Below are 26,306 nucleotides of genomic sequence, written 5' to 3'. Positions count from 1 at the left end.
CACTCACTCACTCACTCACTCACTCACTCACTGTCTCTCTCCCTCACACACTGTCTCCCTCTTTATCATCTCCTCCTGCCTAGTTTGCCACGTGATAAAGCAGGGCCGCTGTACGCTGGTGACCACACTACAGATGTTTAAGATCCTGGCGCTGAACGCCCTGGTGCTGGCCTACAGCCAGTCTGTCCTCTACCTGGAGGGGGTCAAGTTCAGTGACTTCCAGGCCACCCTACAGGGCCTGCTATTGGCTGGCTGCTTTCTCTTCATCTCCAGGTCAAAGGTGAAAGGTCACATGGCGGGAAAAAAACTGTAGTGCTTTCTCTTGATAGTTTTTCCTCCTTCGGTTCCTTGTGTCCTCCTCCCTGCCTCCTCAAAACGTCAGAGGGAAGCGTTTCTTTTCCTTGAGTCCTTTCATCAGTTCCTGACAGACATTTTTTAGGAGGAAAGGACATAAGGAATCGAGGAAATAGTATTGCGAAAGAACCTGTGACATCCATGTAATGCATGTACTGTAGTTGTGATTGGTAGGAAACCATACAGTGGGGCAAAAAAGTATTTAGTCAGCCACCAATAGTGCAAGTTCTCCCACTTAAAGATGAGAGAGGCCTGTAATTTTCATCATAGGTACACTTCAACTATGACAGACAAAATGAGAAAAAAAATCCAGGAAATCACATTGTAGGATTTTTAATGATTTTATTTGCAAATTATGGTGGAAAATAAGTATTTGGTCAATAACAAAAGTTTATCTCAATACTTTGTTATATACCCTTTGTTGGCAATGACAGAGGTCAAACATTTTCTGTAAGTCTTCACAAGGTTTTCAGACACTTGCTGGTATTTTGTCCCATTCCTCCATGCAGATCTCCTCTAGAGCAATGATGTTTTGGGGCTGTTGCTGGGCAACACGGACTTTCAACTCCCTCCAAAGATTTTCTATGGGGTTGAGATCTGGAGACTGGCTAGGCCACTCCAGGACCTTGAAATGCTTCTTACGAAGCCACTCCTTCGTTGCCCGGGCGGTGTGTTTGGGATCATTGTCATGCTGAAAGACCCAGCCACATTTCATCTTCAATGCCCTTGCTGATGGAAGGAGGTTTTCACTCAAAATCTCACGATACATGGCCCCATTCATTCTTTCCTTTACACGGATCAGTCGTCCTGGTCCCTTTGCAGAAAAACAGCCCCAACGCATGATGTTTCCACCCCCATGCTTCACAGTAGGTATGGTGTTCTTTGGATGCAACTCAGCAATCTTTGTCCTCCAAACATGACGAGTTGAGTTTTTACCAAAAAGTTATATTTTGGTTTCATCTGACCATATGACATTCTCCCAATCTTCTTCTGGATCATCCAAATGCTCTCTAACAAACTTCAGACGGGCCTGGACATGTACTGGCTTAAGCAGGGGGACACGTCTGGCACTGCAGGATTTGAGTCCCTGGCGGCGTAGTGTGTTACTGATGGTAGGTTTTGTTACTTTGGTCCCAGCTCTCTGCAGGTCATTCACTAGGTCCCCCCGTGTGGTTCTGGGATTTTTGCTCACCATTCTCGTGATCATTTTGACCCCACGGGGTGAGATCTTGCGTGGAGCCCCAGATCGAGGGAGATTATCAGTGGTTTTGTATGTCTTCCATTTCCTAATATTTGCTCCCACAGTTGATTTCTTCAAACCAAGCTGCTTACCTATTGCAGATTCAGTCTTCCCAGCCTGGTGCAGGTCTACAATTTTGTTTCTGGTGTCCTTTGACAACTCTTTGGTCTTGGCCATAGTGGGGTTTGGAGTGTGACTGTTTGAGGTTGTGGACAGGTGTCTTTTATACTGATAACAAGTTCAAACAGATGCCATTAATACGAGTGGAGGACAGAGGAGCCTCCTAAAGAAGAAGTTACAGGTCTGTGAGAGCCAGAACTCTTGCTTGTTTGGAGGTGACCAAATACTTATTTTCCACCATAATTTGTAAATAAATTCATTAAAAATCCTACAATGTGATTTTCTGGATTTTTTTTCTTCTAATTTTGTCTGTCAAAGTGTACCTATGATGAAAATTACAGGCCTCATCTTTTTAAGTGGGAGAACTTGCACAATTGGTGGTTGACTAAATACTTTTTTGCCCCACTGTATTATTATGTAGCCCTAGTGCTAACAGGTGTAGTTTCAAGTTAAGCCTTTAATTCAACTTTTTCACATAAAATTTGGTGCGCTGGTCTGTTTTCCTGGTCTGAGAATTCTACAATTCTTTGCTTTCACAAGATCTGAAAATACCCATTTCAGGGTGCGATTAGCAAGATTCTAACGCACATAACGCACATTCTACATGACGTTAGCGAGCTAGCTTGTTTACAACGGGCAAAAAGTTCCATGCGACTCCTGATACTCTGGTCCTGCATCTTGGACCTGCTACAAACGCAGGTCCAGGATTTGTTTTAGCCAGGATTAATTTGTGTTTCACACATGCTTTATAGTGCGGCTCAGGGCACCAAATGCTCCAGGAAATGGATCATACAAGCGCCCTTTTAAGTTTTCATCCTATTTTCTCTTGTCCTGTCCAGCCCCTGAAGACTCTGTCTAAAGAGCGGCCCTTACCTAACATCTTCAACCTGTACACTGTTCTGACAGTACTGCTGCAGTTTGCTGTTCACTTCTGTAGTCTGGTATACCTGTACAAAGGAGCGCAGAGCAGAAGTCCTCCAAGGTACACATACATGCATACACACATGCAAACACACATTCTCTGTCACACACACACTATAGATACCTACAGACTTGTTGATACTGTATTTGCACCCACACTGTACTAACTGGACATGTTCACCTTACAGTTATTGACATTGTCTTGTTTCCAACCTGTCCAAGTATCCCCTCTCATAATCCTCTGTCTGTTGTCCTTTATCTTTTAGGGCGGAGCGGTTTGCGGACCTGTACAAAGAGTTTGAGCCCAATCTCATCAACAGCACAGTGTACATAATGTCTATGGCCATGCAGATGGCTACCTTTGCCATTAACTACAAGGTACTGCTCTTCCTCCTCCGTGTCTTAGGTTTAATGTAGCCTTCATGATCCCTTATAAGGCCTTTCTTTGCATATAAAATATTTTTGAGGCTTCTATGTAGGGCTTATGAAGGCTTCATTAAGCGATACCTAATAAAAAATGTACCCCATCATTGAATAACACATCTATTCCACTAATACTATGTGTTTTTCTAGGGTCATCCTTTCATGGAGTCTCTGAGTGAGAACAGACCGCTGCTATGGAGTATCGCCCTTTCAGGTCTGGCAATCGTGGGCCTTCTCTCAGGATCCTCGCCTGAATTCAACGAGCAGTTTGCTCTTGTAGATATACCAACAGAGGTCAGCATATATTATACAGATATTGGATCTTAATTTGATCACATAAATGTCCTGCTCATTAGGAAATTCAAATGAGCTTCGTGATTTATAGTAGTTGTGTTACTGAAAAGCAGCAGTTCTCTTTCTCCTTGCGGGAGCAGTCGAGTTTTTCAGACCAGTGGGGCTATATTTGTTCATATTCTGTAGGCTAACCATTAGCCTATCTATTGTCACATAATGAAAGGTGTGAAAACCGATAATAGCCTACTGTTTGTTTCACAGTCTATTGTTACTTGCTAGGTCTGTGCATTTTCTATTAATCAATTTAGCATACCTTGTATCATTTATAATGATGTTTTATGTTGGATGTGCGCTCACAATCTAATTGTTATTTGTCCGAGTTATTATTTCTTAAAGGTATTTTTTAAAGAGTGGGGCAATCTCACTCCTTTCGTAATTGTTTTGCTTTTATTGAAGAGGCAGTGGGATGGATTTGAACCAATGCCGACACAGGCATATATGTCCCGGGGTCAGCGGCTGTAGACGCTGGACCACACAGGCACTGAGGCCACCAATAATTGATTTTGCCTATTGCTTGCCTTGAACATATATTAAAACAATTGATAAAAAAAAGGATTTTTCCTAATGAAAAATACATATACCCCCTACAAATATGTAAATGTTTTATAATCCACATAAGAATTCACACGAGATGCGCTGTAGCCTGCATAGAGCCTGCATATGCTACTTGAACTGGCACACAGTGGACCTGCAGGCTAAGGTACATTGTAGGTACTCTATTGCAGTGTGCATAAACACCGCTTCCAGCTGCCCCCTGGCGGTGATTCTAAATATTTCTTCAAACATTCAAACATAATCAAACACTTGATTATTTTCCTTCTGCAATGAAACGGGTCAAATTAGGATCCAACATCTGTACTTTCACACACATTTTGTGGGATTGCTTTATAACACATAGATAACAGATTAAGTCTAGTCCTGGACTAAAAAGCAGTTAAATGGAGAACTTACATTAACTCAGTTACTTCATTATAAAAAGGTTCATACAGAACCTTTTTATAATGAAGTAACTGAGTTAATGTAAGTTCTCCATTTAACTGCTTTTTAGTCCAGGATTAGACTTAATCTGTGTCGGAAACTGGCGCAAAAGGATGTATAAATTATTATTATCTATGTGTTTTTTCCCCTGCAGTTCAAGCTAGTCATTGCCCGCGTCCTGGTGGTTGACTTTGTCGCTGCCCTGCTGGTCGACCGCGTTCTGCAGTTCCTGCTGGGCAAAGGAACCCCGAGGCTGCCTTCCTGAATCGCCATGCCAACAGCTGCCTTGATCAACCCTCTGCCCTCAGCAACCAATCTGTAAAGGGAAAGGATTGAGGAGACTTGTGGAGGGAGGAAAAGATTAAAGGCTGATGTGATGCACAAAGACAGCTGAGGAGATGGACTAGGCATGTCAGGCAGATGCGCAGTACTGTACCCCTACCACACCCTTAAATGTTACCCCATCTCTCTGCTTTGTCCCTCTGTTCCCCCTCTTCACTAATGTATTTAAAATTATATTTCTTCTATGCTGGAGACAAACTTGGGCTCAAATGCTATTTGCTTTCTTTCGAATACTTTGAGCATTTTGGTTGATCCTGCCAGGAGCTCCAGATAAGCAGGGTTTGCACTTTTGGGACTGTTCTGTTGCGCCAGGCAAGCTGAAACAAGTGCAGCTAAAGTATTTGAAATAAAAATAAAAATAAATACTATTGGATTCCCAGGTCTAGTTAGACTCCCCCTCTTGCCTTCCCGTTCCCCCTCTCCATCCCTCCCTCTATCACCGAAGGCCAAGAAGACAGCAGTATTGTGTGGCGTTTGAGATTGTGTGCCGGCCCATGTGAAATGCACACACACACACACACAACAGGGCGTTCTCCAAGAGAATTGCGAAGTGTTTGATTTTTTTACATTTTGTTTTTTCTTAATTTTGTAAAAAGATAAAACTCTTACAGACTTATAAAATACCAAAAAATACAAGTGGTGCTGTTTGTGTCAAGTGCTACTTTGTCATGTTCTATTTACCTATGCAGTGCACTGCCTACTATACCTACATAGGGATTGAACATATATTTTTTTAATTGATGAGTGAGCTGCATACATTTTAACTGGAAGTCAAGTTGAGAGGCCACAAGAAAATTTATGTTTGAGAGGACTTTAAGTCCCGTGTGGCTCGCTTGGTAGAGCATGGCACTTGCAATGCCAGGGTTGTGGGTTCTATTCCCATGGGGGACCAGTATGAAAAATATATGCACTCACTACTGTAAGTCGCTCTGGATAAGAGTGTCTGCTAAATGACTAAAATGTAAAAATGTCTGGTGAACTCTTGCTTGCTACACTGGCATTCTATTGTGACAGATTAAAATCTAGTTGATTTTAGAGATGAGATTACTACACTGACAGCAGAGGTGGGATGATGTCATGATGACTGTGGTACAGGCCACCCATAGACCAAAAATATAAACATAAAGTGTTGGTTTCATGAGCTGAAATAAAAGATCCTAGATATGTTGCACAAAAAGCTTATTTCTCTAAAATGTTTGATAATGATGACACACAGCTGTACATTTCAATGAAACATGGTGAAGCCTCAAAAGCATGTGTTTCAGACATAAGGAAGTGGATGGCTGCAAACTTTCTACTTTTAAACTCGGACAAAACAGAGATGCTTGTGCTAGGTCCCAAGAAACAAAGAGGTCTTCTGTTGAATCTGACAAGTAATCTTAATGGTTGTACAGTCGTCTCAAATAAAACTGTGAAGGACCTCGGCGTTACTCTGGACCCTGATCTCTCTTTTGAAGAACATATCAAGACTGTTTCGAGGACAGCTTTTTTCCATCTACGTAACATTGCAAAAATCAGAAACATTCTGTCCAAAAATGATGCAGAAAAATGTATCCATGCTGTTTTGTCACTTCTAGATTAGACTACTGCAATGCTCTACTTTCCGGCTACCCGGATAAAGCACTAAATAAACTTCAGTTAGTGCTAAATACGGCTGCTAGAATTCTGACTAGAACCCAAAATATTGATCATATTACTCCAGTGCTAGCCTCCCTACACTGGCTTCCTGTCAAGGCAAGGGCTGATTTCAAGGTTTTACTGCTAACCTACAAAGCATTACATGGGCTTGCTCCTACCTATCTCTCTGATTTGGTCCTGCCGTACATACCTACACGTACGCTACGGTCACAAGACGCAGGCCTCCTAATTGTCCCTAGAATTTCTAAGCAAACAGCTGGAGGCAGGGCTTTCTCCTATAGAGCTCCATTTTTATGGAATGGTCTGCCTACCCATGTGAGAGAAGCAAACTCGGTCTCAACCTTTAAGTCTTTACTGAAGACTCATCTCTTCAGTGGGTCATATGATTGAGTGTAGTCTGGCCCAGGAGTGTGAAGTTGAACGGAAAGGCTCTGGAGCAACGAACCGCCCTTGCTGTCTCTGCCTGGCCGGTTCCCCTCTTTCCACTAGGATTCTCTGCCTCTAACCCTATTACAGGGGCTGAGTCACTGGCTACTAGGGCTCTTTCATACCGTCCCTAGGAGGGGTGCGTCACTTGAGTGGGTTGAGTCACTGATGTGATCTTCCTGTCTGGGTTGGTGCCCCCCCTTGGGTTGTGCCGTGGCGGAGATCTTTGTGGGCTATACTCGGCTTGTCTCAGGATGGTAAGTTGGTGATTGAAGATATCCCACTAGTGGTGTGGGGGCTGTGCTTTGGCAAAGTGGGTGGGGTTATATCCTTCCTGTTTGGCCCTGTCCGTGGGTGTCATCGGATGGGGCCACAGTGTCTCCTGACCCCTCCTGTCTCAGCCTCCAGTATTTATGCTGCAGTAGTTTATGTGTCAGGGGGCTAGGGTCAGTTTGTTATATCTGGAGTACTTCTCCTGTCCTATCCGGTGTCCTCTGTGAATTTAAGTATGCTCTCTCTAATTCTCTCTTTCTCTCTTTCTTTCTCTCTCTCGGAGGACCTGAGCCCTAGGACCATGCCTCAGGACTACCTGACATGAGGACTCCTTGCTGTCCCCAGTCCACCTGGCCGTGCTGCTGCTCCAGTTTCAACTGTTCTGCCTGTGATTATTATTATTTGACCATGCTGGTCATTTATGAACATTTGAACATCTTAGCCATGTTCTGTTATAATCTCCACCCGGCACAGCCGGAAGAGGACTGGCCACCCCACATAGCCTGGTTCCTCTCTAGGTTTCTTCCTAGGTTTTGGCCTTTCTAGGGAGTTTTTCCTACCCCTGTTTGGGGTTTAGGCTGGGTTTCTGTACAGCACTTTGAGATATCAGCTGATGTACGAAGGGCTATATAAATACATTTGATTTGATAATCATCCCTATTAGTGAGCATTTCTCACAAAATGATCCATCCACCTGACGGGTGTGGCATAGCAAGAAGCTCATTAAACAGTATGATCATTACACAGCACCTTGTGCTGGGAACAATAAAAGGCCACTTTAAAAAGTGCAGTTTTGTCACACAACACAACACCACAGATGTCTCATTATGCAATTGGCATGGTGACTGCAGGAATATCCACCACTGTTGCCAAATAATTTAATGTTAATTTCTCTACCATAAGTCGCCTCCGTCGTTTTATAGAATTTAGCAGTACATCCAACTGGCCTCGCAGACCACGTATGGCGTCGTGGGGGCGAGTGGATTGCTGATGTCACCGATGTAAACATCGGGTTATGGTATGGACAGGCATGCTATGGACAATGAACACAATTGTATTTTATCTATGGCAATTTTAATGTACAGAGATACCGTGACGAGATCCTGAAGCCCAGTCTGAGGCAATTTTTTTTTTTTAAGATATCAAATCACATTTTATTGGTCGCATACACATATTTAGCAGATGGGTGTAGCGAAATACTTGTCTGCAAAGTTGCTTAGGAGCTAGAAGCAGAGCTTCCATGTCTGTCAGTGCCATCTTACTTTAAAACATTTTTTGGTGAACAACAGATGCAAATCTGTGTTCCCAGTCATGTGAAATCCATAAATTAGGGCTTAATGAATATATTTCAATTGACTTATATAACTTATGTAACTTATGTGACTTATGTAACTTATTAAAATCTTGTTGCGTTTATATTTTTTGTTCAGTATAATAACGGTGCCACCTCCGTTTCCATTTGGTGCCAAACCGTGCTAAAAACTATGGCTTGTTTCAAAAGCTGAATTATGGTAACACTTTGGTTGTTATCTTGAGAGGAGTAGAGCGCAACTCGTCCCCAACTCCCCCAAACTCTGCTTAAGGGACGATTCATGCAGAGAAATGGTAGCTGGAGCCTAAGTAGTGCAAAGATGCTCCTAGTGGGCCATGTCGCTCAACACTACATTTCCCGAAATGCATATCTGTAAATGGGAGGGGACGATTTTGTTTGTGGCGGGTAGATTTTTTAAAATAAATATGGCGGATATTCGTTCTGGAATGCAGTCGGAAAGGTTTGTATCTTTTTAAAATGTATTTTAAGTTAATAACGTTACTGAAAGTTTTCCCGACGTTCACTGCTTTGCTGTGAAGAATTGGGTGGAATTAGCGCGCTATCTCTTATTGTGTTTTACATCAAAGTAGGAGCTTGCTAACGTTAACTACCGACCTCACTGCCCGGGTAACGTTAGCTACTAGCTAACACCCCCTATTTTTAAATTAGTCTTAGTGGTAGCCACGTCTATAGACAGCAAACTAGCCATTTCAACATAAACTATGCTCATGTGGTTATGTTAATCTTTCTCTCTTTTTCATTGATGTTATCAGCAGCTGCGACAGCTCTGCTGAACACCAGAAGAAGGTAAGACAATCAACAGCTGATTGTTTGTGGTGTAGGCTGTTTTGGTTGCACATAAGGGCCAATATACATAATATAAACTCACTAAAATGGTAGCTAGCTGATGAAGTTAGCATAGCACTGACGATAACACACAAATGACCTAAAAGCCCACTTAGTTGATCAAGGTCCACGAGGAAGAAAAGCCTCAGCAGGGACTCAAGAGTTTGCCCTGGGAATCCAAGCCCAGCAGCTCTTCACCCCAAATCTCCCTGCAGACACACTCCTGCCTCCACCACCAACATACAGATGTCAGAAACAACAGAGGCACAGATGGTTACGTCTTCTTGAGCTGTAAAACATACTCTTTCCAAGCTATGGCTAGAGTCGGCCACCTATCCCAGGTTGACCCTTAAAAACAATGAATTGCAGTATGGGAAGGAGGCACAATTGGGGCTAAGTGATTTACAAAATGCTCTCTTGTAACCTGTAAATGCTAAGATTGTCTAAATGCCTCCTATCCAGCTATATGCAGGTCAATCAGCCAATCCCTACCAGAGGAGGAGAGGCAAGAGAAACTGATGGAGGCTTCTATGGCGGTATGTTTAAGTGATTGTAATTCGCTAGTGTCTGTTTTGAAAGTCAGGTTAACTTTAACTTTAACCTGGAGGTTATTTCAATGTCTAGGATCCTGGCTGACAATTTAGCTGACTTTGTGTCCCATCTCTCTTTGTCTCCAGCTGGCAGTCAAGAAGTTACAAGACTCACTGAGCACGACACCCAAAGGCACTTTAGAGTCACTTCAGACACAAGGTTGGTAGGATCCTTGTAAGTATCAAATAAGTAGTGGTTTTGGATTGTAACATCCAGCAAAAAAAACATCCAATGTTTACCTCTGCCCCCTACTGGTTCGGTGCTGTATTTTGAATAGAGCTTTAGTTGTGTGCCTTGCAGTAGGTATACAGTGCATTCGGAAAGTATTCAGACTAGAGGTCGACCGATTATGATTTTTCAAAACTGATACCGATTATTGGAAGACCAAAAAAGCCTCTTTTTTTTTTTTTTTTTTTTTTTTTTTTTTTGGAATAATGACACTTAAAACAATACTGAATGAACACTTATTTTAGCTTAATATAATACATAAATAAAATCAATTTAGCCCCAAATAATGGAACAAGTTCAATTTGGTTTAAAAAATGCAAAAACAAAGTGTTGGAGAAAAGTGCAATATGTGCCATGTAAGAAAGCTAACGTTTCAGATCCTTGCTCAGAACATGAGAACATACAAAAGCTGGTGGTTCCTTTTAACATGAGCCTTCAATATTCCCAGGTAAGAAGTTTTAGGTTGTAGTTATTATGGGACTATTTCCCTCTATACCATTTGTATTTCATTAACCTTTGACTATTGGATGTTCTTATAGGCACTAGTATTGCCAGGGTGACAGTACAGCTTCTGTCCCTCTCCTCTCTCGAACCAGGAACACAACGACAACAGCCACCTTCGAAGCAGTGTTACCCATGCAGAGCAAGGGGAACAACCATTCCAAGTCTCAGAGCGAGTGACGTTTGTCCCTGCTAACTAGCTAGCCATTTCACATCGGTTACACCAGCCTCATCTTTTTAACATTTGATTTATTTCACCTTTATTTAACCAGGTAGGCAAGTTGAGAACAAGTTCTCTCTTCCAATTGCAACCTGGCCAAGATAAAGCAAAGCAGTTTGAAACCAACAACAGTTACACATGGAGTAAAACAAACAGTAGAAAAGGTCTATATACAATGTGAGGGGAGGTAAAGGCAAAAAAGGCCGTGGTGGCGAAGTAAATACAATATAGCAAGTAAAACACTGGAATGGTTGATTGCAAAGTAGAGAAATAATGGGGTGCAAAGGCGCTAAATAAATACAGTAGGAAAAGAGGTAGTTTGGGCTAAATTATAGATGGGCTAAATTATAGGTGCAGTAATCTGTGAGCTGCTCTGACAGCTGGTGCTTAAAGCTAGTGAGGGAGAAGTGTTTCCAGTTTCAGAGATTTTTGTAGTTCATTCCAGTCATTGGCAGCAGAGAACTGTAAGGAGAGGCGGCCAAAGAAATAATTGGTTTTAGGGGTGACTAGAGATATACCTGCTGGAGTGTGTGCTACAGGTGGGTGTTGCTATGGTGACCAGTGAGCTAAGTGGGGACTTTACCTAGCAGGGTCTTGTAGATGACCTGGAGCCAGTGGGTTTGGCGACGAGTATGAAGCGAGGGCCAGCCAACGAGAGCGTACGGGTCGCAGTGACAAAACGGATGGCACTGTGATAGACTGCATCCAAATTATTGAGTAGGGTATTGGAGGCTATTTTGTAAATGACATCGTCGAGGATTGGTAGGATGGTCAGTTTTACAAGGGTATGTTTGGCAGCATGAGTGAATGATGCTTTGTTGCGAAATAGGAAGCCAATTCTAGATGGAACTTTGGATTGGAGATGTTTGTGAGTCTGGAAGGAGAGTTTAGTCCACCAGATACCTAGGTAGTTGTCCACATATTCTAAGTCAGAGCCGTCCAGAGTAGTGATGTTGGGCAGGTGCAGGCAGCGATCGGTTGAAGAGCATGCATTTAGTTTTACTTGCATTTAAGAGCAGTTGGAGGGCACGGAAGGAGAGTTGTATGGCATTGAAGCTCCCCTGGAGGGTTGTTAACAGTGTCCAAAGGGCCAGAAGTTTACAGAATGGTGTCGTCTGCGTATAGGTGGATCAGAGACTCACCAGCAGCAAGAGCGACATCATTGATGTCAACAGAGAAGAGTTGGTCCAAGAATTGAACCCTGTGGCACCCCCATAGACTGCCAGAGGCACAGTATTGTTTCTTATCGATGGCGGTTAAGATATCGTTTAGGACCTTGAGCGTGGCTGAGGTGCACCCATGACCAGCTCTGAAACCAGATTGCGTAGCGGAGAAGGTATGGTGGGATTCGATATGGTTGGTAATCTGTTTGTTGACTTGGCTTTCGAAGACCTTAGAAAGGCAGGGTGGGATAGATAATAGGTCTGTAGACGTTTGGGTCAAGAGTGTCCCCCCCCCCCCCCCCCCCTCTTTGAAGAGGGGGATGACCGCAGCTGCTTTCCAATCTTTGGGAATCTCAGACGACACAAAAGATTGCCTAGGCCGGCTGATTTGTAGGGGTCCAGATTTTGCAGCTCTTTCAGAACATCAACTGACTGGTTTTGGGAGAAGGAGAAATGGGGAAGGCTTGGGCGAGTTGCTGTGGGGGGTACAGTGCTGTTGATCGGGGTAGGGTGGAAAGCATAGCCAGCTGTAGAAAAATGCTTATTGAAATTCTCAATTATAGTGGATTTATCGGTGGTGACAGTGTTTCCTATCTTCAGTGCAGTGGGCAGCTGGGAGGAAGTGTTCATATTCTCCATTGACCCAGTGTCCCATTACTTTTTTGAGTTGGTGTTGCAGGAAGCAAATTTCTGCTTGAAAAAGCTAGCCTTGGCTTTTCTAACTGCCTGTGAATATTGGTTTCTAGCTTCCCTGAAAATGTGCATATCACGGGGGCTGTTCGACGCTAATGCAGAATGCCATAGGATGTTTTTGTGTTGGTTAAGGGCAGTCAGGTCTGGAGAGAACCGAGGGCTATATCTGTTCCTGGTTCTAAATTTCTTGAATGGGGCTTGCTTATTTAAGATGGTGAGGAAGGCATTTAAAAAAAAAAAAAAAAAAGCATCCTCTACTGACGGGATGAGATCAATATCCTTCCAGGATACCTCGGCCAGGTCGATTAGAACCGCCTGCTCGCTGAAGTGTTTCAGGGAGCGTTTGACAGTGATGAGTGGAGGTCGTTTGACCGCTGACCCATTACGGATGCAGGCAATGAGGCAGTGATCGCTGAGATCTTGGTTGAAGACAGCAGAGGTGTATTTAGAGGTCAAGTTGGTTAGGATGATATCGACGAGGGTGCCCGTGTTTATGGCTTTGGGGAGGTACCTGGTAGGTTCATGGATAATTTGTGTGAGATTGAGGGCATCAAACTTAGATTGTAGGGTGTTAGGCATGTTCCGGTTTAGGGGCGGCAGGTTAGCCTAGTGGTTAGAGCGTTGGACTAGCAAGTTCAAATCCCCGAGCTGACAAGGTACAAATCTGTCGTTCTGCCCCTGACCCACTGTTCCTAGGCCGTCATTGAAAGTAAGTATTTATTTAACTAGGCAAGTCAGTTAAGAACAAAGGTAAAATTAGGTCGCCTAGCAGCATGAGCCCTGAAGATAGCTGGGGGGGGGGGGGCAATCAGTTCACATCTGGTGTCCAGAGCACAGCTGGGGCCAGAGGGTTGTCTATAGCAGGCGGTAACGGTGAGAGACTTGTTTTTAGAGGTGGATTTTTTTTTTTAAGTAGAAGTTCAAATTGTTTGGGTACAGACCTGGATAGTAAGGACAGAACTCTGCAGGCTATCTTTGCAGTAGATTGCAACACCACCCACTTTGGCTGTTCTATCTTGTCTGAAAATGTAGTTTGGGATGAAAATTTCAGAATTTTTGGTGGTCTTCCTAAGCCAGGATACAGACACGGCTAGAACATCCGGGTTGGCAGAGTGTGCTAAAGCAGTGAATAAAACAAATTTAGGGAGGAAGGCTAATGTTAACATGCATGAAACCAAGGCTATTATGGTTACAGAAGTCATCAAAAGAGAGCACCTGGGGAATAGGAGTGGAACTAGGCACTGCAGGGCCTGGATTCACCTCTACATCACCAGAGGAGGAGTAGGATAAGGGTACGGCTAAACTCTCGGGAGTTGATAGGCTTGAAGTCATAAACAGCGCAATGCTTGACGCACAACGAAAAGCTGCTGGCAAAATGCACTAAAGTGCTGTTTGCATGAATGCTTACAAGCCTGCTGCTGCCTAACACTGCTCAGTCAGATTATATGCAACGCAGGACACGCTAGATAAACTAGTAATATCATCAACCATGTGTAGTTAACTAGTGATTTATTGATTTTGTTTTTTTTATTTGAACTTTAATGTTAGCTAGCAACCTACCCTGGCTTACTGCTTTCGTGTAACAGGCAGTCTCCTTGTGGAGTGCAACGAGGCAGGTGGCTATTGCGTTGGACTAGTTAACTGTAAGGTTGCAAGAATGGATCCCCCGAGCTGACATTCCCCGAGCTGACATGGTGAAAGTCTGTCGAGGCAGTTAACCCACCGTTCCTAGGCCGTCATTGAAAATAATGTGTTTACTGACTTGCCTAGTTAATTAAATATTTAAAAAGGTGTATAAAAAATACAGGTTTCCGATTTTTATGAGAACTTGAAATCGGCCCTGATTAATCGGTCGACCTCGAATTCAGACCCATTTTTCGACTTTGTTACGTTACAGACTTATTCTAAAATGTATTAAATATTTTTGTACATAATACATCTACACACAATACCCCATAATGACAAAGTGAAACCAGGCTAAGTATTCAGACCCTTTCCCGTGAGACTCAAAATTGAGCTCCGGTGCATCCTGTTTCCATAGATCATTCTTGAAATGTTTAACTTTATTGGAGTCCACCTGTGGTAAATTCTATTGATTGGACATGATTTGGAAAGGAACACCCCTGTTTATATAAGATCCCACAGTTGCCGGTGCCTGTCAGATCAAAAACCAAGCCAGGAGGTTGACGGAATTGTCCGTAGAGCTCTGAGACAGGATTGTGTCGAGGCACAGATGGGAAGGGTACAAAAAATTGTATGCAACATTGAATGTCCCCAAAAACACAGCCTCCATTCTTAAATGGAAGAAGTTTGGAACCACCAGGACTCTTCCTAGGGCTGGCTGGCTGGCTGGCCAAACTGAGCAATTGTGGGAGAAGGGCCTTAGTCAGGGAGGTGACCAAGAACCCGATGGTCACTCTGACAGAGCTCCAGAGTTCCTCTGTGGAGATGGGAGAACCTTCCAGAAGGACAACCATCTCTGCAACACTCTACCAATCAGGCCTTTTATGGTAGTGGCCAGATGGAAGCCACTCATCAGTAAAAGGCACATGACAGCCCGCTTGGATTTAGCCAAAAGGCACCTAAGGACTCTCAGAGCATGAGAGACAAGATTCTCTGGTCCGAAGAAACCAAGATTAAACACCTGGCACCATCTCTATGAAGCGTGGTGATGGCAGCATCGTGGTGTGGGGATGTTTTTCAGCCGCAAGGACTGGGAGTCTAGTCAGGATCGAGGGGAATAATGAACGGAGAAGATCCTTGATGAAAACCTGCTCCAGAGTGCTCAGGACCTCCGACTGGGGTGAAGGTTCACCTTCCCATAGGACCCTAAGCACACAGCCAGGGCAAGTCTCTGAATGTTCTTGAGTGGCCCAGACTTGAACCCAATAGCACCTCTGGAGATGTAAATAGCTATGCAGCGACACTCACCATCCAGCCTGCCAGAGCTTGAGAGGATCTGCAGAGAAGAATGGGAGAAACTCTCCAAATACAGGTGTGCCAAGCTTGTAGCGTCATACCTAAGAAGACAAGGCTCTAATCGCTGCCAAATGTGCTTCAACAAAGTACTGAGTAAAGGGTCTGAATACTTTGTAAATGTGTTTTTTTTTTTTAAATGCAAACAATTCTACACTTGTTTTTGCTTTGTGTATAGATAGCTTGGGGTGACAATTTAACTAATTTTAAAAGGCTGTAACTGAAGAAGTTATGGTCTGAATACTTTCCAAATTCACTTTAAGTGTTGTCTAAATAACATTTTCTTCCCTGTTTCAGTGGAGGCTGTACAGAAGGAGTGGTGTTGCCTGGCCAAAGACCTACGCAATGAGCCGCAGTGTCAGCAACCTCCCACTAGCACAGCCAGGTAATGCTGTATCGTCACAGCCCTCAACCTAATTTTGTTCCTTGACCTAACGTCCTTAAACATACCTTTTTCCTGAGCAGTCTATTTTTATGTATTTCCAGCACTTTTTTTGTATATATTTTTTTTCCCTCATCCTTTAACATGAGAAGGGTCCGGGACGATCAGAGTATCATGATACTAGTCGGTATTGTGGCAAGGAAACAACACAAAAATCAAAAAATTGTATTTATTTTTTTACTTCTGTTGAAAACAAGCAGCGTCGTGTCATCCAGAGTTTGCGTCGTGCGTCGTGTCATTAAAGTTATGTATAGTAAATCATGGCTATTCGACAGCTTAAAACTTCCTGAGGAGTATAACAAGGTTGTCCACTATCAACATATATTTTTATTATTGCCATTGAAATGTTAGCTGTTAAAATTTTGCTTAACAATAATATTAAGGGGTTAGTAATCCAGGGCTTGAAAACGAAGGTCATGTTTCCTTTCAAATCCACAATTTGGATCCCTCCACAGCCTCATAGATACTTATGAATATTTTTTTACTATTACTACTGTGGAGTTTACCAATAAAATGGTCTGCCAGATGTGGACATACTCAGTATATGTCCTGAAAAAGAATGGATCTCAATTTTTTAATTTTTTTTATAAAGTTAGCAAAAATATAGATATCTTGCTACCAAGGAAAGGACAACACTTGTCTATTTCTGGAAAAAATCACCCAGATTAACTCTTCAGTCATATCCCAGGTTACCTATTTGCTTATGGTCTTGCCTCATCCTAGCATATAATTTATCTAGAATGACAAGCCAGACACAATTTAAAGGGCCTATTTATATAATGAATATGAATTCTGAGGGCAGAAATTATTAAAATATTAAAGCATTAGACCTCTCACTAAAGGTGTCATTCATACGAAAGTTATACATAAATCTGAACTGGTTCTCTAGCAAATTAGTAAGAAAGTCTCATCCCATGTTCCAGAATGGCCTTTATTCAGATTACAACCTTTCAATTTGGGATATGTGAAATTAAATCTCCAAAATATCAATATTTTTAAAACAAGCCATAGGTTGCAATTTCAGTTAAATCTACCAGAAAAGACAATCATACAACATTGTGGTTCAACTCAAATATAGTAATTGATTGTTTTAATCAAAATGTTTTAAATTAAAAGATTATAGAATAAATAGGGCTGGTGGAGTTGTCACACATACAGCTAACAAAAATGTATGGAAATGTCTGCTCTACCCAAAATTGCAAAAATGGAAGTGGAAGGGGGAATAAGTAAGGAACTAGTCTGTCGGCCCTGCATTAAAGAACTTTGTGATAACTGGTATTTTTTTAACTACCCCAAAATTCACAGCTGTGCCATATAGGTTGCTAAATAGTTGGGAAGAGATTTTTGATGATAGTGGAACATTTTTAAAAGGGTGTGTGTATACATACATGCATACAGTACCAGTCATACCTTTGGAAACACCTACTCCATTCCAGGGTTTCTTAGTAAAAAAAATAAGAATTCTACATTGTAGAATAATAGTGCCATTTTTGGCCTCTACTGATATCCAATATTTTCCTTGCCAAAAAAAAACATACCGATATCATTAAAATAATTGCAGCCTTTTAAGCATTCTAGTGTAGTTGACACACAAATGGACGCAGCTGTCTAAGGCACTGCATCTCAATTAGAGGTCGGCCGATTTAATTAGGGCCGATTTTCAAGTTTTCGTAATCGGCATTTTTGAGCGCCGATTATGTTGCACTCCACGAGGAGACTGCTTGGCAGGCTGACCACATTGCAAATCATCAATGCACAGTGTTTTAATTTCACCAAATCACAGCCTACTTCGCCAAACTGGTGATTTAACAAGCGCATTCGTGAAAAAAGCACAATCGTTGAATGAATGTACCTATCCCTAAACATCAATGCCTTAATCAATACACAAGTATGTATATATTTTATAAACCTGCATATTTAGTTAAAATAAATTCATGTTCGCAGGCAATATTAACTAGGGAAATTGTGTCACTTCTCTTGCGCTCTGTGCAAGCAGATTCAGGGAAAATGCAACAGTTGGCTCGTAGCGAACTGAAGACCATTTCTTCATAACAAAGACTAATTTATTTGCCAAAATTTTACATAATTATGACATAGCAATGAAGGATGTGCAATGTAACCTCAATATGTAGACTTCTGGATGCCACCTGTTCGATTTAAAATACAGAATGGTTCTGTATTTCACTGAAAGAATAAACTTTTCTTTTTCAAAATGGTTGTTTCCGGGTTTCACCTAAGGCTCATATTTCTGTGTTCTGTTATAATTAAGTCTTATGATTTGATAGAGCAGTCTGAGTGGTGGTAGGCAGCAGCAGGCTTGTAAGCTTTCATTCAAACAGCAATTTCCTGCATTTGCCAGCAGCCTTCACAATGCTTGAATACAGCGATGTTTACGACTTAAAGCCTATCAACTCCTGAGATTAGGCTGGCAATACTATAGTGCCTATAAGAAGATCAAATATACAAATGGTATAGAGAAATAGTCCTATAATAACTACAACCTAAAACTTCTTACCGTGGAATATTGAAGACTCATGTTAAAAGGAACCATCAGCTTTCTCATGTTCTGAGCATGGAATTTAAATGTTAGCTTTTTTGCATGGCATATTGCACTAATACTTTCAACAATGTTGTATTATTTAAACCAAGTTGATCATGTTTCATTATTTGAGGCTAAATATATTTTTTGTACTACGTTGTTCGTTCAGCACTGTTGTAATTGTCATCTATCTATCGTCCGATTAATCTGTATCGGGGTTTTTTTGGTCCTCCAATAATCGGTATCGGCTTTGAAAAATCATAATCGGTCTACTTCTAATCTCAATGCAAGAGGCATCCCTACAGTCCCTGGTTCGAATACAGGCTGTGTACAGACCAAAAAGTTACTTTGTTGGCATTTACGCATTTCCCCATTACCAGTAAAACATAATCAAAACCTATTTATTTCACTTACTTGCTGTGCTGTTTCATCTGATTCATCGCAGCTAGCTAACTGGAATACCTCAACTGAAGCTAGCCAGCTATTAGTCAGCTAACCACTGCTAGCGGTCATCAGCTAACCTTTAGCTCGGAAAGCTCTCGTCAGTTCGTACAATGCGTTTCAAACCATAGCATACTGGACCTATTTTTCTCTCCATATCCCCGGATTCCTACCTCAAACTCAACCATTTATCTGATTCATCGCAGCTAGCTAACCGCAACCTGGGTTGACTACTCCTGGCTAACCTTTCTGTCCCGGCGCAAGCACCAACTATCCTGGAGCCTACCCATGCTTAACCCATCTCTAGGGCTACTCCTGAAGCCCACTCCTCGGCTACAATATCTGGACCCTTTCTACGCATGCCTTGCCCTAATATCAATATCCCTTGTCCATTACTGTCCTGGTTAGTGATTACTGTCTTATTTCACTGTAGAGCCTCACTATGCCTTAACCAACCATGTTGTCAACGCATATGTGGGAGGTGGAACATCACCTGTGTCTTTGTGACGCGGAGTAGGTGAACGGATGATCTATGCATGTGTGGGTCCCACCATGAAGCATGGAGGAGGTGGCGTAGGGGTGCTTTGTTGGTGACACTGTCAGTGATTATTTTTATTTTTTAAGTTTTATTTAGAATTCAAGGCACGCTTAACCAGCATGGCTACCTCTGCATTCTGCAGCAGTACTCCATCCCATCTGGTTTGTGCTTAGTGGGACTATAATTTGTTTTTCGACAGGACAATGACCCAACACACCTCCAGGCTGTGTAAGGGCTATTTGACCAAGAAGGAGAGTGATGGAGTGCTGCATCAGATGACCTGGCCTCCACAATCACCCGATTTGAGATGGTTTAGGATGAGTTGAACCACAGAGGGGAGGATAAGTAGCCTAGCAAGTCCTCAGCATGTGTGCAAAGCCCTTCAAGACTGTTGGAAAAGCATTCCAGGTGAAGCTGGATGTGAGGATGCCAAGAGTGCGCAAAGCTGTCACTGCAAAGGGCGGCTACTTTGAAGAATGTAAATATATTTGATATTTACATTTCATGTGTTTCATAGTTTTGATGTCTTCACTGTTATTCTACAATGTAAAAAGTGTGTATATACTAGAGGTCGACCGATTAATCGGAATGGCCGATTTCAAGTTTTCATAACAATCGTTTTTTTTTTTTTGCCTAAATAAATATTTTTCAACTCCATTTAACTAACTTCTTATTTTCAATGACTGCCTAGGAATGGTGGGTAAACTGACTTGTTCAGGGGCAGAACTTGCAGATTTTCGCCTTGTCAGCTCGGGGATCCAATCTTGCAACCCTACAGTTAACTAGTCCTTGTGCAATCCACAAGGAGAATGCCTGTTACGCGAATGCAGTAAGCCAATGTAAGTTGCTAGCTAGCATTAAACTTCTCTTATAAAAAACAGTCAATCATAATCACTAGTTCCCTACACATGATTGATATTACTAGATATTATCTAGCGTGTCCTGCGTTGCATATAATCTGACCGAGCATACAAGTATCTGACTGAGCGGTGGTAGGCAGAAGCAGGCACGTAAACATTCATTCAAACAGCACTTTCGTGTGTTTTGTCAGCAGCTCTTTGTTGTGCGTCAAGCATTGCGCTGTTTATGACTTCAAGCCTATCAACTCCCGAGCTGTGGCTGGTGTAACCAAAGTGAAATGGCTGGCTAGTTAGCGCGCGCTAATAGCGTTTCAAATGTCACTTTCTCTGAGCCTGTGGTTGTTTCCCTTGCTCTGCATGGGAGGGTGGCTGTTGTGTTCCTGGTTCGAGCCCAGGGAGGAGCGTGGAGAGGGACAGAAGTTATACTGTTACACTGGCAATACTAAAGTGCCTATAAGAACATTCAATAGTCAAAGGTTAATGAAATAAATGGTATAGAGGGAAATAGTCCCATAATAACTACAACCTAAAACTTCTTACCTGGGAATATTGAAGGCTCATGTTAAAAGGAACCACCAGCTTTCTCATGTTCTGAGCAAGGAACTGAAACGTTAGCTTTCTTACATGGCACATATTGCACTTTTACTTTTTTCTCCAACACTTAGTTTTTGCATTATTTAAACCAAATTGACCTTGTTTAATTATTAATTTGAGGCTAAATTGATTCAATGTATTATATTAATGTAAAATAAGTGTTCATTCAGTATTGTTGTAATTGTCATTATTACAAATTTAAAAAAAAATAATAATAATAATAATAATCTTAATATTTAAAACAATCTAAATAGTCTTTTTCCCCCTCCAATAATCGGCATCGGCACTGAGAAATCATAATCGGTAGACCTCTATTTTGTATGCATGTTTACATATACGTATATGAATGGAGGATTGGAATTTCTGCAGACAATTTCATTGATGGAAGCTACCATCTATCTGTAATATTAAAGCTGATCTCCCCCCCCCCCCCCCCCCCCAATTTGTTCATTGTTCAGAATGGCATGATAACGATACTAGAGTTGGTTATGGCCCATTTTAGGACCGTGGTTTTTGCCTAGTGTAAATGTGTTGGTATGTCATCTTTCCCTTTGCAGGCAATTGGAGCAGTGCCTGGAGAATGGGGTGATGTTAGACCCTAGCTGCCTGGCCCAGTCCTCACAGAGCCAGCTCATCCAGAACAAACCTGATTACCACAGCGTGCTCCGCAGACAGCGGTCTGTGCTGTCCACTGTGGAACTGGTGGTAATACGGACAAACTTGTATTATTCCACTTGGATGGTTTCTTGAACCGTTTAGTCCTAGACTAAAAGCAAGCTCAATGGATAATCTCTGTCGTAATAGCCTTCAGGTTAGAGCAATTATTTATTCTCCATCTTTATCACACCCTTGTGTGTTAATGAATCTCACATAATGTCCATTAATATCCCGAGATAGGGTTAGGCGGTATACTGTATTTTACTAAATACTGGTATTTATGCAGACGAGTTTGGGTCTTTAGTTTACCTTTGTATATCAGTATTTTTAATGTTTGATTTGTTTAAATGTTACTCCACTCCTGTGTGTAATGTCAGTTTTTATAGTTTACTCTGTTTGCTATTTGAGTCTTCTCTCCTTCCACACACAGCCAGCCAATTGTCACTCAAGGAGACTTGTTTTTACTCTTCCACGAGTCAAGTTAAAATACTAGCCGTTCAGCCGTTCACTCGCAGTGACAGTGCATGGTCAACGCTTCAGATGCAACAAGATGTTGTTGACAACTATGCTACTTTGCATTATGTAAATCCACAAACATTCTACAATTACACTTTTAGTTTGTATCTTAGTCTGCAAACGGTTTTATTTTATTTGTGCCTCAAATTTTTAGCTGCAAATAGCTACTTAGCTGGCAAGCTAGCCTGATACCAAAGATTTTTACAACTAAACCAAGATGGCCCACAGCCTGTTTCCAATGGGACCAATTGAGTCATTGTGGGCAGAGCCAAGCACAAGCTAGGGCGATCCTATTGGCGTGTTCTAACATGCGTTTGCATATTTCCGTTAGGGAACGCCTACTCTGAAGTGTGCGTGTGCAATAACTCAATTCCCCTTTGCACTCCTAAAAAAAAAAATACGTTTTTACTTTTGCAAAGGGTAGTCCGCTCTGTTCATAACCGATTTAATAGTTTTGGGAACAGAACTGTATTGAGATCAAATGTAGAATGTCAGCCAAAATCCATCTTCTCCCCCTGCTGGCCAGTGGGCTTCCAGTGAGTGGAAACGCCAAGCGGATACTTCACATTTATATGTCCGGTGAAATATCTATCTGCTGATACCAGTGTGTTTGTACAATGGTATATTCTAAATCTGAGAGGAATAGGCAACGCCTGGGCTCCCGAGTGGCGCCGCTGTCAAAGGCACTTTATCTCAGTGCTTGAGGCGTCACTACAGACACAGCCTGGAATCGAACCAGGGTATCACAACTAGCCGTGATTGGGAGTCCCATAAGGCGGCGCACAATTGCTCCAGTGTCGTCCGGATTTGGTTGGTGTAGGCCGTCATTTTAAATAAGAATTTGTTCTTAACTGACTTGCCAAGTTAAATAAAATTCCAAATGTATAACACATTATTTTAGCTACATCAAGTAAGAGTGCATGAAATGTAACCTCTAATTAGGATCCACTGGAAAACACTGACCAACATTTGGTTCATACCCTGTCACAATAACACCTTGCTTTTTGATTCCTTGTCATGTCAAACACTTCGAAGTGCCCAGTCACTATATTCAATATTTTTGTTGAACTTTGATTTGTTTTATATTGTTCAACCAGAATGGAGAAAGGCCCATTAAAACACTTAGAATTTATATGTTGCCACGCTAGTCATGCACTACTAATAAAGCATATCTAGAAATTGTATTTATTTTTTTAATACAAAAAAGTATTTACATATTTTGGCCATATCGCCTAGCCTGAGTTTATTTGCCTCAACCACGGTGCTGCCCTGGCTTTTGTTGTAGATGAGTGCATATCGAAGGCCGTTTTTTAAAATGACTGTTTAAGTTGTGAAACGCTTATCACCCTCTTAAAATGTGAGTTGCACGTAATAAAAAAAACATCTGTTCCTCCATAGATGGACACCCAGTGTAAGATGGTCAGGGAGCTGCAATCCAGACAGGAACAGGCTCAGCTACTGGTGAATGAGACAAGCAGCAGATTGGGTAAGGGCATGTCTGTATGGATGGATGGCTGTAGTGGTTCTCAGGGTCGTGTTCAGTAGGGCAGAACCTTTGCAACAGAAAATTAAAATCTGTTTCAATTTAGGTAGTACCTTCCCCTTCTGTTTCAAAATGTTTTCTCCCTGCTGAACACGTCTTGACTTATTAAAGGTCTTTAAATCATCACTGTCTAATATCACTTATTTAATAAAACTATTTCGATCATTTTATTCCCTGAGCCTCGTTTGGCTGTTGAGATGTTCAGTCTGATCTTGTGGGTGTTATGAAGCAAATTAAGATATTTGCATACACATCCCTGATAGGGTGGTCTAGAGCCTACCCCCCCCCCCACCCTTTACCCAGATGAACAGTCATTGGTCTATTATAAGCAGATCACCTTGTGAAGTATGATGTGGGCTGAAATTCCAGGCATTTGTTTTTCAAACAGCTCTTCCAAAAAGGGCATTATCATAATTAAAAATTTCCGTGCTATTTCGACCTCTGTGTGGAAGCATTATTTTTAACTGCGCTGCCCCTTTTTTAAATTGTTTTGATTTGTTTTTATTTAACTAGGCACATCAGTTAAGAACAAATTCTTCTTTTCAATGACCGCCTACCAGGGAACAGTAGGTTAACTGCCTTGTTCAGGGGCAGAACAACATTTTTTTATTTTTTTTTCCTTGTCAGTTTGGGGATTTGATCCAGCAACCTTCTGGTTACTAGTCCAACACTCTAACCACTAGGCTACCTGCAGCCTAGTGAGTTTATTCTCTTTGTGTTTTATTAAATGTATTTGTTGTGATCATGTATTAAGTGTGTACATCTGCTCCCATCAGCGGCTGATGTGGGATTCCAGTATCTCTCCTCTGACCTAGTCAGAGATCTACTGGCAGGACCCGTATCCTCTATCAACCAACACATCATCCACCGTATAATTCTAGTACCTCTGTTTTAGGGTTATCGCAATACAGTATCATGGTACAACCAAACTAGATTTTTCATGGCAAAAAAAGATAACTAAGCAAACTGAATTCTGGCTTTGTACAAGCAAGACACGGCACACCTTTTAATAGCACAGACTCTATTGTGACCTTTGGTGTCATCCAGGTTCACTCAATGAATGACCTATGAGAAAGCTCAGTCTGGCTTTTTCTGTATACATGTAATGTCTTAACTCTACCCATGGCTCCCTAATTTATCTGTTCTCTGTGGTGGCTTGTGGTTGTTTGTAAATAAGTCTCTGGTATCTTTCTTCACGGGATGAATGTGGATTATTTCAGCAAACTTTCTATCTATTCTATTCCACCACTATACTATTTGGGTCCTCCCAAATGGCACCCCATTCCTTTTATAGTGCCCTACTTTTGTCCAGAGTGCTATGGGTCCTGACAGATACCGGTCTCCCTACGAAACGTATGCTGTTGGCCACCAGAGGGCGATCTCATCCTTTATTTAAATAGCTAATGAATATTCACCTACAGTAAAAGATGTAGAGAAAAATATGAACTTGCAGTGGATGAATTTTGGGGGTTTGTTTTGTAAGATACCTGCTTTTCTTAATTTTCCTGTACATTCTTGTCTGTTCTTGTAAAAAAAAAAAAAAAAAAAGTTTGCTAATTTTTTAAAATTATTATTAAACAGTAATTCTGAATTTGTCTTGCATTTTCTGACCATTGAATCAGTTAAGACCAGGTCCAATCCTGTGTTTGTTTTTAACCCTTCATAAACAAGGAAATGTGAAACCATTATTCCATCCCAACTCCTTTGAAACATCTCTTGGTTTCAGTGTGTAACAAGGGGAAGAATTCTCTGTACACACACCTTGATAGTTCTCTCAACACACCCTTGTATAATACTTTACTCCCTGACCCTTTCTTATCCCTCAATCTTTTCTGTTTTGTCCAGAGATTGTCCTCTTTTTCTCTCCTCCAGCACTTGTGTCTTCTTCTGTCCATCAGGGAGGCCCCTCCCCCACCTCATTGACTCCCTCCCTTTCTTTTCACCGGGTCACTGGCGCAGAACGAAGGCCTGACATTATGCCTGATGTGTCATAACCCCCCCCCCCCCCCCCCTTTTTCAATCGCTCACTATCACATCTTCAGTTCTCACCATCTTTCATGTTATATGGTTGAGCCTTCCTCTTACCAGGAGAAACATGATGAACTGCTGAATGTGGCCCCAATGAGGAATATTTCCTCAGTTTAACACTTGCATGAACAATGTGATGTCTGTTTTTTTTTTTAAGAAATTGTGTAAAAGGAATCGGACAGGTTCAAGTTCTGACCACCAAATAGGAAAGGTGCCTTGCACCTACTGACTCAAATCACCATGATATTTCATCTTATTTATTGCTGTATTACAAACATACGTATTTTCTGTGGGTTGTTCTTGCAGTGGGGGGGTGCATAGTAAGAATGAAAGGATAGAGGAGTGGGAGAAAAGTGAGGTTGTGAGTGCTGGGGAATCACGGAGGGAGGGTGGTGCACGGCAAGAGTGATTCTTATTTAGATTAAAATAAGGCTGGGTGCTTGTGGGATGAGAGGGCTTCTCCTGCTTACAAATTGAAAGTAGTCAAGACACATATTCAGGCACTGGAGAAAACAACATTCACAGAAGGGATATAAATAGGAAAATAAC

At 41.8% G+C, this 26,306-nt stretch overlaps 2 protein-coding genes across 6 annotated transcripts in view; both read left to right on the top strand.

Moving 5' to 3' along the window:
- LOC109898268 (manganese-transporting ATPase 13A1) overlaps window positions 1-5,899 on the top strand; it is a 44,001-nt gene extending 38,102 nt beyond the window's left edge. For both annotated transcript variants that reach the window (XM_020493168.2, XM_031833833.1), the window contains exons 21-25: window positions 84-280; window positions 2,554-2,696; window positions 2,902-3,013; window positions 3,209-3,352; window positions 4,545-5,899. In XM_020493168.2, coding sequence (XP_020348757.2) covers window positions 84-280; window positions 2,554-2,696; window positions 2,902-3,013; window positions 3,209-3,352; window positions 4,545-4,655 — 707 coding nt within the window. In that variant the 3' untranslated portion in view covers window positions 4,656-5,899. The remainder of the gene's footprint in view (window positions 1-83; window positions 281-2,553; window positions 2,697-2,901; window positions 3,014-3,208; window positions 3,353-4,544) is intronic.
- A 2,875-nt stretch (window positions 5,900-8,774) lies between these two features.
- On the top strand, window positions 8,775-25,615 carry LOC109898267 (kinetochore-associated protein DSN1 homolog). 4 transcript variants are annotated; one of them, XR_004211254.1, is made up of 9 exons: window positions 8,775-8,841; window positions 9,155-9,188; window positions 9,690-9,763; window positions 9,905-9,977; window positions 15,897-15,984; window positions 19,759-20,037; window positions 21,571-21,824; window positions 23,585-23,672; window positions 24,506-25,615. XR_004211254.1 is itself a non-coding variant. In XM_020493167.2 (8 exons), exons 3-8 carry the CDS (start codon window positions 9,746-9,748, stop codon window positions 24,622-24,624), a joined length of 534 nt encoding a protein of 177 aa, XP_020348756.2. In that variant the 5' UTR covers window positions 8,775-8,841; window positions 9,155-9,188; window positions 9,690-9,745; the 3' UTR covers window positions 24,625-25,607. The 4 variants fall into 4 exon arrangements, 2 of the variants coding, with proteins under 2 accessions (XP_020348756.2, XP_031689691.1); XR_004211253.1 differs by having other exon boundaries at window positions 21,571-21,718; window positions 24,506-25,610; XM_020493167.2 differs by lacking the exon at window positions 19,759-20,037 and having other exon boundaries at window positions 21,571-21,718; window positions 24,506-25,607.
- Window positions 25,616-26,306: the final 691 nt, after the last annotated feature.

The sequence above is a fragment of the Oncorhynchus kisutch genome, linkage group LG10, assembly GCF_002021735.2.
Source record: "Oncorhynchus kisutch isolate 150728-3 linkage group LG10, Okis_V2, whole genome shotgun sequence".
Taxonomy (NCBI): Eukaryota; Metazoa; Chordata; class Actinopteri; order Salmoniformes; family Salmonidae; genus Oncorhynchus; species Oncorhynchus kisutch.
The sequence above is the reverse complement of the archived record's forward strand: the minus strand, read 5'-3'. Positions and strand labels throughout refer to the sequence as shown.